Source organism: Alternaria burnsii (assembly GCF_013036055.1).
Source record: "Alternaria burnsii strain CBS107.38 chromosome Unknown 693, whole genome shotgun sequence".
Taxonomy (NCBI): Eukaryota; Fungi; Ascomycota; class Dothideomycetes; order Pleosporales; family Pleosporaceae; genus Alternaria; species Alternaria burnsii.
The window spans coordinates 941013-953357 of record NW_024066117.1 but is presented as its reverse complement, the minus strand read 5'-3'; the positions used below and the strand labels follow the sequence as shown (position 1 = coordinate 953357).

The 12345-nt window shown below is 52.5% G+C and overlaps 3 protein-coding genes across 3 annotated transcripts; 2 read left to right on the top strand and 1 right to left on the bottom strand.

The window, feature by feature from the left end:
- Nucleotides 1–444: 444 nt before the first annotated feature.
- On the top strand, nt 445–3984 carry GT037_007969 (glucosamine-fructose-6-phosphate aminotransferase; the record flags this gene model as incomplete). Its single annotated transcript, XM_038933016.1, has 6 exons — nt 445–449; nt 523–593; nt 693–924; nt 974–2715; nt 3336–3501; nt 3564–3984. The coding sequence occupies 6 exons, from the start codon at nt 445–447 to the stop codon at nt 3982–3984; spliced, it is 2637 nt and encodes an 878-aa protein (XP_038784517.1).
- Nucleotides 3985–4926: 942 nt separating this feature from the next.
- Nucleotides 4927–8870, top strand: GT037_007968 (histone H3-k4 methyltransferase set1; the record flags this gene model as incomplete). Its single annotated transcript, XM_038933015.1, has 3 exons — nt 4927–5532; nt 5604–8703; nt 8767–8870. The coding sequence occupies 3 exons, from the start codon at nt 4927–4929 to the stop codon at nt 8868–8870; spliced, it is 3810 nt and encodes a 1269-aa protein (XP_038784516.1).
- Nucleotides 8871–9500: 630 nt separating this feature from the next.
- Nucleotides 9501–11896, bottom strand: GT037_007967 (uncharacterized protein; the record flags this gene model as incomplete). Its single annotated transcript, XM_038933014.1, has 5 exons — nt 9501–9606; nt 9661–9732; nt 9913–10026; nt 10372–11792; nt 11837–11896. 5 exons carry the CDS (start codon nt 11894–11896, stop codon nt 9501–9503), a joined length of 1773 nt encoding a protein of 590 aa, XP_038784515.1.
- Between the last annotated feature and the right edge of the window lie 449 nt (nt 11897–12345).

The window sequence follows — 12345 nt, the reverse complement described above, 5'->3', positions numbered from 1 at the left end:
GATCAGGTCAGGAACAGCAACGGAGACTACTGGCTGCATTCATCGCGGAAGCCGATGGACAAGGATGATTCCGAGAGACATGACGAAATAGGGGACGACGAGGGACGGGCAGTGGGATGCATGGGCGTGTCGACGAAAAGGCCGTAGTCGCGAGTCGCAGGGACGACAAGCAGGCAGATTCAAGGGTGGTAGAGCGGCGTCACAGATGACTGCGATACGCTGCATTGGCGAGGCTAGACAAGGTCGAGTGGAGAAGGGCGTCGCTGGGGCATGCTCAGTGCTTGGCTCTGGAAGATATAAGTCAAACACACCACCGCTCTTTCTCTGCTCACACACCTGTCTGCTTCCCCTCGCACCCATATCTTCTCCCGTCCACCAATTGACACCGACTGCCTTACAATCGCTTCCATTCATATTTAGGACCCTAACTTTCGTTTCGTCGCCATGTGGTAAGTCCCCGCCGCCCCACCATGGGAAGCTGTCGAAGCTACGGGGAGCTCAAGCTGACGACTGTGTTTGCAGCGGTATCTTCGGTTACATCAACTACCTGGTGGAGAAGGACAGGAGGTACATTCTCGACACACTCATCAATGGTAAGCTCTCGAGCAATCCCTTCCCCAGACGCGCGTTCCACGGAATCGGAAGTGGTTTGGTGGGGCTGAACGGCGATCACTAACACGTCTCCTCGCCAGGTCTGCAACGTCTAGAGTACCGTGGTTATGACTCGGCCGGTCTTGCCATTGACGGTGACAAGAAGAACGAGGTCTACGCAGTCAAGGAGGTCGGCAAGGTTGCGTCGCTGAAGAAGCTCGTCGAGGAGCAGAACTTCGACCTCAACAAGGTCTTTGACAGCCACGCCGGTATTGCCCACACCCGATGGGCCACCCACGGTCCCCCCTCGCGTGTCAACTGCCATCCCCACAGGTATGTCATATCCATCTTCTATCGACGACTTGAATACTGACAACCGCAGGTCCGACCCCAACTGGGAGTTCTCCGTCGTCCACAATGGAATCATCACAAACTACAAGGAGCTCAAGACCCTGCTCGAGAGCAAGGGCTTCAAGTTCGAGACTGAGACCGACACCGAGGCCATTGCCAAGCTCACAAAGTACATCTACAGCGAGCATCCCGACCTGAGCTTCCCCTCGCTCGTCAAGGCCGTCATCAAGGAGCTCCAGGGTGCTTTCGGTCTTCTCCTGAAGTCCGTCCACTACCCCCACGAGGTTGTTGCTGCCCGCAAGGGTTCTCCCCTCGTCATCGGTGTCCGAACACAGAAGAAGATGAAGGTTGACTTCGTCGACGTCGAGTACAACGACGAGGGTGCTGCTCTCCCCGCTGAGAGCGCTTCACACAACGTTGCTCTGAAGAAGGGCAACACCCTCCTCGCTCCCCCTGACAAGTCGCTCCTCCACCGCTCGCAGTCTCGCGCTTTCCTCTCCGACGACGGCGTCCCGATGCCCACCGAGTTCTTCCTCTCCTCCGACCCCTCCTCCATCGTCGAGCACACCAAGAAGGTTCTGTACCTCGAGGACGACGACATTGCACACATTCACGAGGGTTCGCTGAACATTCACCGTCTGCACAAGGATGACGGCTCGTCCAACGTCCGTACCATTCAGACTCTTGAGATTCAGCTCCAAGAGATCATGAAGGGCCGCTTCGACCACTTCATGCAGAAGGAGATTTTCGAGCAGCCAGAGTCTGTCGTCAACGCTATGCGTGGTCGTCTCGATGCTGTCAACAAGACCGTCACTCTTGGTGGTCTCCGTCAATACCTCTCTACCATCCGCCGATGCAGGAGAATCATCTTCGTCGCTTGTGGTACTTCCTACCACTCGTGCATGGCTGTCCGTGGTATCTTCGAGGAGCTTACCGAGATCCCCATTGCCGTCGAGCTGGCCTCCGACTTCCTTGACCGTCAGGCACCAGTCTTCCGTGACGACACCTGCGTGTTCGTTTCGCAATCCGGTGAGACTGCCGACTCCCTCGGTGCTCTCCGCTACTGCTTGGAGCGTGGTGCTCTGACTGTTGGTATCGTCAACACTGTCGGTTCTTCCATCTCTCTCCTCACCCACTGCGGTGTTCACATCAACGCCGGTCCCGAAATCGGTGTCGCTTCCACCAAGGCCTACACCTCGCAATTCGTCTGCATGGTCATGTTCGCGCTCTCTCTTTCTGAGGACCGTGCATCCAAGCAGAAGAGGCGGGAGGAGATCATCGAGGGTCTCACCAAGATCTCAGACCAGTTCAAGGAGGTGCTCAAGCTCGACCAGCCCATCAAGAAGCTCTGCGAGAGGTTCAAGAACCAGAAGTCTCTGTTGCTCCTTGGTCGTGGCTCCCAGCACGCCACCGCGCTCGAGGGTGCTCTCAAGATCAAGGAAATCTCGTACCTCCACTGCGAGGCTGTCATGTCCGGTGAGCTCAAGCACGGTGTCTTGGCTCTGGTCGACGAGAACCTTCCTATTGTCATGATCCTTACCCGTGACGACATCTTCGCCAAGTCGCTCAACGCCTACCAACAGGTCATTGCCCGTAGCGGACGACCAATCATTATCTGCAACGAGAACGACCCCGAGTTCCCTACCGACAAGACAGACAAGATTGAGGTGCCCAAGAACGTCGATGTTCTCCAGGGTCTCATCAACGTCGTTCCTCTGCAACTCATGTCCTACTGGATGGCCGTTGCCGAGGGTGTCAACGTTGACATGCCCCGTAATTTGGCCAAGTCGGTCACTGTCGAGTAGATGTATTATAGATTTGGCGTTCTCTGGGAAAGAGAAGCTGGGTCTGATCTGGGTTTGATTTACGAACGAAAGCTCTTGGATGTAGCTTATGTGTATGGCACGGGAACTTTTACGATATCTAGAACATGGAGCGATGCGATTTGCGCGCTCTGATAGCTAGCCTGATTGAATGAACAAAATCTCTTCAACTATCATCCATGGCTTGAGTCGTGAGTATGTTATGGTGAAATTGCAATCAACGCGCGGTGTTTCGCGATAGCTTACCCCTGCTCCCGATGACACCATTGCACGATGCGGGATCCCTGCCTTTCGGTTGCGGGGCGGCTCCCAAAGTGGTGTGCTCAGCGTCTTGTTCCTGCATTCTTCAGCCCACTCACCCACGATACCCGCACTACCTTGATCACACCTACTCCACCCTCCCATCGCACCTTCTGAATCCTAACTACACATTTCCAAATACCGACCGGCAACATGTCAGGCATCAAAGGCCCCGGCGCCCCCAAGACGTACGATGGTATGTAAGCAAGCGAGCTCCCATCAACCCCGCCCCCACCACAGCCAACAGAGTGACTGACACAAGCTACAAAGGCTCTGGGCTTCGCATCGGCATCGTCCACGCACGCTGGAACACCAAGATTATCGATGCGCTGCTTGAGGGAACAAAGAGGAAGCTCAAGGAGGCCGGAGTCAAGGATGAGAACATAGTCACACAGAGCGTGCCTGGGAGCTACGAGCTACCCTACGCTGTCAAGCAGTACGCCCAGCCACTCGAGAGCTCCAAGCAAGAATATCCAAGAGCTAAAACAACCTCTGCAGATTATACTCGGCCTCGCAAATCCAGTCCTCTTCCACAGGCGTCGTAGGCGCAGCAGCAGACCTACTGGGCTCGGCCTCGGACCTCACAGCCCTCACCGGACAAGCCTCACAATCCAAGACGTCCAACTCGCCCTTTGATGCGATAATCGCCATTGGTGTCCTGATCAAAGGAGAGACGATGCACTTTGAGTACATTTCAGAGGCTGTGAGCCATGGACTCATGCGCTTGCAACTCGACAACAACGTACCTGTCATCTTCGGGCTGCTGACGTTGTTGAGCGATGAGCAAGGACTTATGCGCGCAGGCATTGGTGGTCAGGATGGCAAGAGCGGACACAACCATGGCGAGGATTGGGGGAGTGCGGCGGTGGAGTTGGGAGTCAAGAGACGGGGGTGGGTTGATGGCAAGTTCGTGGACTAGGATGGCTTATTGCGAAGACACGGGATGTAAATGTATTCGGCCCATTACTGAAATGAGGTCCAGGAACGTGTATAGTTGTCGCAGAAAGAATTTATGCTCAAAAAGCGAATCACAGGGCTATGGGCTTGGGCATCACGCACACTCTTTCTACAATGCACCAGCGTTCATGCAAGGAGGTGATGGCTGCTTTCCTTGCGCTATTTCTCCATGAATGCTCCATCGTATGCTGCTGTCTACTCATGTCTGCACCATGCCGGTCTTTGTACCACTACAGTAGGCTAGCGTGGATGCGTGGCAGGCAAGGCGATCGCGATGACGCTGGGGCTGGAAGACTATGCGGGATGCGGTATGGACCAAGCTGGATGCGCGCGTGCGAGAGTCAACCTCAGAGCGGCATTTGTATGCAGGAGGTGTTGCAGGAGATTATGCGACCACATTGGGCAATCTTAGTGGGCTCATTGCAAGAAGATTGTTGAGTGTCAGAAGGATGGTTGGCGGATGAGTGAGAGAGAAGCACTCTCCTTTTCCCGCGAAAAGACGCTAGGCCAGGATCCGCAGTGCCTCACCTTGGAACCTCAGATTCCTGAACGACAGCCCTCACTCAACACCACCCCCATCTGTGCGAGCAGGGCGCTTTCTACGACATCGCCCATCTCGTCTTGTCCTCCTTTTCTCTTTCCTTCCCTTTGCCGCCTTTCCCCGGGCTTTCCGACACGTCCTCACCGCGTGGGTGCGCGTTGTCCATATATCCTGTTCCTGGCTTGCAGCTGCATCGAGTACAGCAACGCGCAGCGCCACTACCAACCCGCCTGCTACTACGGACACATCCACACACACACACAGTGATGGAAGGAGGATATATGTGCCAGTAATAAGCTCAATCGATCTTGAGGTGCGCTTTTGCAGCGCAGCCACCAGAGACTGGGCTGTGATATCAAGTCCATGTCAGGCAGAAGACGCGGCGACAGAGAAGAGAGGTCTCTACGGCGAGAAGCTTCACGTCGCTCCGATTCATCTGCCACCTTGCACTCAGCTTCGGCTGGTCCAGCGACACGGGCAGGTGGTGAAACGCGCAGGATTGGGCTCAGGAACAACTCGGATTCACCCAACAACGATGCGCGCCGCCCTAGCGACCTGCTAGACGACGTTGACTCGGACTCTTCTGCTCCTACTCCCGCCTCGTCCACTTTCTCCGCGCCTCCCACCATGTCGCGTTCTGGTCAAAATATTTCTCTACACGCCCTCACACCCTTGACCAGCTCAGACTCGTCTCCGCCTGGCAAGCTACCTAGTCCGCGCTCTTCCAAGCTCTCACATGAGACGATGCACACGACCTCATCCTCTACACACGCGGCGCCATCGAGTGCGCCCAACAATGTCGCCGATACCATCACACCAATAAATACGCCGCCCGAGACGCGCATATCCGTCTTCCCAGCCGACGGCGTGCTGGGCCAACGCTCCACCTACGATGCGCAGCTTGATCCCAAACTCGATAAACGGGCGAGAGCAAAAGGGACGGCGAAATACACCACAATACTGGACAAGGTACGTGATGGTTATACATACATAGATGTGGTCGCCCTGTGACGCTAAGGCTAACTTAACTTGTGTTACAGGGCGACCCATCTCCTCCTCCCGACCCGCGCCTAGCTATTGCTGGTTACACCACTGGCCACTATGTCATCAAGACTTCTTTCGTAGGAGCCCCGAAATCAAAACTCAGGATAGCGCCGTATGTCGCTAAGCCATACTCCTTTGACCAACGCATATCATGCGGTCCAGGGCCCGCGACCCAAGTGGTTGTAACGGGATTCGATCCTTTGACGCCCGACGCGCAACTGCGTGGATTCTTCTCCACATATGGTGAAGTGGAGACTCTTCGCAACCAAGTACATCCTGATAACGGCAGCCCACTTGGAATATGTCTAGTCAAGTTTCGCGATACCCCGCCTGCGCGCGGTGTACCGGGCATGAAAGCGACCACCTCAGCAAAGCGGGCCGAACGAGAAGGCACGAACCAGCGCATTGCGCAACACACGATCAGGGTAAAATCTGATCGCGAGGGCCGGAGATGCCAGAAACTTGTGGATATGGCGGTGCAGCAAACCCGTCAAGAGGAGGAGAAGCAGCGCGCCAAGTATGCTGCGAAGGCTGTTAGTGTAGCGACACCGACTGCACCAGGAACCTTCGACCTCCCAGCCAATGTTCCCAAAGGTCCATCTGGAAAGGGCGCGCGCCCACCAATACCAATACCTCGAGAGCCTTTATCAAGGAAGGCCGCGCTTTCCTACCTTATCGAACGCGAACCAGTCAAGCCCACACTGAAACGGAAACCTTACATCTTCATCGCACACGCATACGTACCTGTCCTTAGCACGACCGTCGATCATCTTAAGAAGCGATTGAAGAACTTTCGGTGGGCTGCGGTGCGATGCGATCAAACGGGTTACTATGTAACCTTCGAAGAATCAAAGCGTGGTGAAGACGAGGCTGTTCGGTGCTATAAAGAATGCCACATGCAAGCGCTATTCACATATGTTATGAATATGGAGTGCAATCAGTATGGAGATCCCAACTACGAGCGTAGTCCAAGCCCGGAGCGCGTAGTGGCAGACAAGAAGCGCAAGGCCATCGAAGAGCGAATAGAACAGGAAGAAGCGGAGGACCTCGAGTGGGAAAAGAAGCAGAGGGCAGACTCGCTGGATCCTGTACGAGCCGCTTTGGATGTGCTGAAGCAGGAGCTCCAAGAGAAGCTCCTTGGAGATATCAAGACGAAATTAGCGGCGCCCACTATACTTGAATTGCTGGATCCGGAGCTCCATGTGGAGAAGCGTCGCAAATTTAATGTCCCAGCTCCGTCCCAGAAGGAAGAGATTGCGCGGCCACCGGCTCTTCTCGCCCCAGGGTTCGACACTTTTGGAGCAGGTACTCCCAAGGGCCGCAGTGGTGGTCTTGGTGGTCGCAATGCACGTAGGGGATTGGGTGCGTTTGATCCTAGCACTAGACGTGGAAAGAGGCCTCCGAAGGTTGTCAATGCATTCGCAGACGAACGGAGGAAAGCTTCTGCGCCCAAGCCTCGTGTGGCTCGTGGTCTTCATCGCCAGATGATTGAGATGTTTGAGCCCGAAGAGTCGGACGATGAGAGCCGTAGCCAGCTAACTCGGGGTACCGAAGAGCAAGAGAGCCGCCCGATCAGCCGCGCTCCTTCCACTGACATTGAAGAGGAGGTTGAAGAGTCATCGAGAGCCCATCGTGCCAAACGGCGCCGTCTCGAGACAGGATGGGGTGAAGACAGTGACGAAGAGATGGATGATTCACACGCCAGGAGTTTGCTTGCCCATTGTATCCACAAAGATCCTGAAAACATGGCGGAGAAAGAGCTGGAACAAGTGCTTGCGATCCTTCCCCGCTCTTCGCCTATTTGGAAGAAGGCAGAAAAGGCACTCAAAGGCTTCAGAAGGTTACGGAAGATTGAGCAAGAGGCGGATGCAATCTTTGGCGTGGAAGCAAGCCCGATTGACAAACTTGAGCCTGAAGTCATCATCACCCAAGATGATGAAGCACTCAAGCCCATTGAGACTACTGAGCTGCCAGAGACGCTCACGTCACTCAAGAAGAAGGCCGCGACCAAGCCTAAGAAGAAGACCAAAAAGCAACTTGAACAAGAGGCCAAGGCTGCGAAGGTTGAAGTCGCAGAAATCGAGGCGCCAGCTGAAGAGGAGGTCCCTGAAGAGAAGAAGGTCGAAGAGGCGGTTGAAGAAGCTGTAGTCGAGGAGTCCACACCGGAAGACGACGGGCGAGCGTCTTCTGTACTCTGGGGGGTATCTTCTGGAGTGCCTCGTAAGACTGTTGAAGATGACCTCAGTGTTGTAATGGACATTGATGGTTGGCAACACTTGCTCAAGGACGAGGAGGATCTACGTCACCTGAGGGCTGCCATGGAGTCCATCAGCGCCGAAAAGATCGGAGATGCACAGTCTTGGGCATGGAAGCAAAAATCCATCAAGCACCTAAACCGCAACGGTGAGGAGGGTGTCTCGCGTACCGAAACGAAGATAGAGGGATACTACGTTCCTAACTCAACTGGCTCGGCCCGTACGGAAGGCGTCAAGAAGATTCGCGAGTCTGAAAAGTCCAAGTACCTACCTCATCGTATCCGTGTCCAGAAGGAGCGCGAGGAGCGCCAGCGCCGTGCTAAGCAAGAAGAGCGAAGCGTCGTCTCTGTCGAAGGCTTCAAATTCCAGACCAGCGCCAATAAGACATCGACCGCCAATTCGCGTGCCAACCGCGCCAACAACCGCCGCATGGTCAACGATATCAACATCTCCAAGAACTTGTCTGGTGCGGAAGGCGATGCCCTCCGCTTCAATCAGCTCAAGAAGCGCAAGAAGCTCGTCAAATTCGACCGATCTGCCATCCATAACTGGGGCCTCTACGCCCAAGAACCTATCGCTGTCAATGACATGATTATTGAGTACGTGGGTGAAAAGGTTCGCCAGCGGGTTGCCGATCTCAGGGAAGCCAAGTACGACATGCAAGGTGTCGGATCAAGTTATCTGTTCCGTATTGACGAAGACACCGTTATTGATGCAACCAAGATGGGTGGCATTGCAAGATTCATCAATCATTCTTGCACGCCGAATTGCACAGCTAAAATTATTCGCGTGGATAACACGAAGCGTATCGTCATTTACGCGTTGCGGGATATAAACTCTGGTAGGTTCATCCTCTCCTCTTGAATAATGGAGGTTATTAAACATTTGCTAACAACGATCCCAGATGAAGAGCTCACCTACGACTACAAGTTCGAGCGTGAGATGGACGCTACTGATCGTATTCCTTGTCTTTGCGGTTCAATCGGCTGCAAGGGCTTCCTCAACTAGGGACCTTTACATGGCTTCAACTCTGCTTCGGCTTTTAGCGCACACTCCTTTGCGCTGCCTTTTTCAACATCACACTTTTACAATGCTGCCCTGTTGCTTCTTTTTGTTTCAACACCTACACTGGCGGGGAAAAAAGGTGAACTCTTACCACCGATTTGGATCCAGGGCGGAAATGAATTCTGCATTGCATGGCGTTTTTACAGTACTGCTATTCTTCACGTCCACCTAGTGCTCCCCGCTTGCACCTCGAGTGGAGCGCATGTGTATCATTTTTTTCGCACAAGAGAACGGGTGGCGATGGCTTTGTCGGTCACGTCCTTGGCATTGTATCTGGTGTTAGTCTTTTTTTCTACTTCAAAATTACCATTTGTACTATTTAAATCTCTTCACGGAGAAGAGCCTCAAGAGGTAGGATAGTGGCAAAATTATGGTGCTCCATGGGTTGGTATGGGAGCACTTTTTTGGGCTGCATTACCTTACCTCGTTAGCTATAATCAGTTCGCAATAGAACAGAATGAGAAGACTAGTTTGTATGAGCATTCTTGTGTCACGTCAATTTAATGTAACAGTGCTGTCCATCATATCTTCTTCTATCTAGCATTTAGCTGATTATAATGATATTTAGTTGAGCTACGAGTTGCAAGGTGCTTCGAGTAGACTACTCCAAGGTCCTGTTGCGAAACCGGCAGCTTGGTAGCACAGCCGGGGGTCTTGGGGACCTAGAAGATGGACCGGCCTTTGGGGTAGCACGTTAGATGCTTGTGACTCGATTGTATGATCGATAGCTTACATGAACATAGTCTCACGGATCTCATATCGATGGTCGTGCATATCGCTTGAACCAAGAGCTGGGAAGTCGTGCCTGGCGGTGCATACATGTCAGTCTTGTTGTCATGTGTTACGATCCGATATGCCATTCTGGAGGTAACCCAGCGATCAGGGGATAAGTTATAGTGGTCCTGGGATGTGAACCGGAGCTGAAGAGGTGGCTATGGCGTAGGTCAGATCTACAAGATGAGACAAATGAGATTGGGAGACTGACTCTGTTTCTTCAGGAAGTGTGTCGTGGTTGCAATTTGTGTATGTATCGTGACCAGGGGCAGACTGCATCCATAGATGTCCAGAGGCGTTGGATATGTGACCAGAAACCCTATACCTAAACTGACTGTTAGTACCTGCATACTGATTGCTCGTTGACAAAGGGTTGCTGGGTACATTCAGAATCTAGAGCCTAGAGATTGCGAGAGTGGAGGCGCCTTTCGGTGTATCCTATCCTTTCTAGACTTGATCCGGAGGCCCTGCTATTACAGGCGTTCTTTTCGATAGTAGGGCCGTCTCATGAATTTGGAACACACCCCTTCTGTGTGTTTAGTGCAGCTCTTTCATGATGGGTGTTCATGAATGTGCTGTCTCAGATAGCCAGTCCAAGATCCTCTTTGCTGCGGCTGACTTTGAATCCCGTGGGATGCAATGTCAATGAATAAAAAGAATGCATACGTACCATGGGTTGACCAGTTCTTCCATCTTCTGCTTATTCAATATTTCCAGAATGACGGCAGCCTCTTTGATGACGAAGTGATCAGCGATGTGCTGTAGCTGTTTGATACTCCATTCAACTGCAGCTTGTGGACAGCTTTTCGACCATGCAACGACGTATAGGCTGAAGATTAGTATGTAGACATCCAGGATGTGGGGCATGCTATGTGCGTGTTGCTTTCCTGTGCTTTCAATAGGCAGCTTATGTTTTGCAACCGATTCGCAGTCTGTCATTTGTGGGACTGATGCAACAACTTCCTGGACTAGGTTCAAGAGGGCAGTTCTTGAGCGTTCAGACTGGGCGTACGTTTCGGGGTCGGAGCTTACAGCGCAGGACGCGATAATTTCCTCACATAGAAGCATGCGTGCTATGCGAAGGACATTCCACATCTGTGTGACCATGCGATCCGGATAGACGTCGTAAACAAGTGGAAACCCATCCGGTACGAGTCTTGCTCCATCAGCTCCACTCAAGTTTTTGCGCTCATAAGTCCAAACTGGGCTTGCCTCAAGCGCAATGAGCTCGAGCTCTCGATCGAAATAGGCGCTTTTGGCTATTCTTTCTTCCGTCGTCATACATCCTTTTCGCATTTCCGCAGCTAGATCGGTGACTTCGAGCATCAGCCCGCTGAGCTTCCACTTCGGGTGATCGGTATTCACAAACTGTGCTGCATGTACTCGTATTTGTCGTATGGCATCGTCGACTGGTTGGCCGGTGCTGAGTGAGCATACAGTCGAATTCAAAGAGAGTCCCATCAACGCTCGCATTTCCGTGCCTTCCTTGAACGACTCTACGCCCCGCAATTTCACTAATGCGAGTGCGCCTTCGATATGGGCATGTCGCGATGTGTTGATTTCCGAAGCCGACTTCATAATCTTCTCGAAGAGGTCTAGTAACAGCACTCCTTCAAACGTCGAGGTAGCTCTTGCTGCTACAGGGTCTTGCAGCGCGATGTTGATCTTCCGTAATGCCTCACAGTATTTTCTGCGTCCAAGATCTTTCGCTGTATGGGATGAAACTTGATGAGACAGGAAGGCAAGACTGACTGCTTCAATGCTAAGGATGAGATGGTTGGGCGCATGAGCATAGTCTAGGTATTTGTACAAAAAGTCCCACGTTCGACTGAAATCAGAGACATAGTAGGTGAAGAACATATCTCGACCCATGATGAGAAGATCCTGGGGAAGATGACGAGTTTTGAGCTTGAGCTTTGTTTTTGGTTCGCCAGCACTTGGTTGCTTCTTAGAAGACTTTACATTTGCCAGGGCTTTTGTCCGTACAGAGTCGGTTTGGTCGCTAATCCGGAGGTTGGTTGTGTCGCGATAGCCGGTACATGCTGTTCCTACTCTAGCACAAGAGCTGCAATTTGGCCGTTGCTGGTCGCACTACGAAAGTTAACGTCGCATCTATATTGCGAACCCGAACATACCCGTAGTCTTCGCTCTCTACATCTTTCGCAAGCTTTAGATGGTTTGCCGCGAAACACCATTGGATAGTTAACAGCGCAAGTTACTCTGCCAGGCTTAAGGACTACGTATCATCCAATGATATGAACCTAGCGACGCCGAAATCTTTTCTTGTTCAGAAAATCGAATGTTTCAAGAAGACGAAAGTAGTTGCTTGTTGAGTAGGATTCCAGAATATAGATAATCGAAGCGTGCCATTCGTGCTAGTCCTAAGAAGGAATGCATTTCGTGCTGCGTCAACTAGTGCGGAGTAAGCAAGAAAGATGACCTTCAGCCAATCACGTAGTGAGCAGATGCTGAATATTTAGACCTGGCTTAGCGTCTGACAGTCCGGACTTACTGACAAGAAGCGCAGCAGCATAGTCTGGCAATATTCCATCCTATTACGATGCACGTATGCACTTCCTGGGTTACACGACCAGGCTTCGCATATCGCAGTTGCTGGTGCCTATATCGATATGTGTTGGGTTAA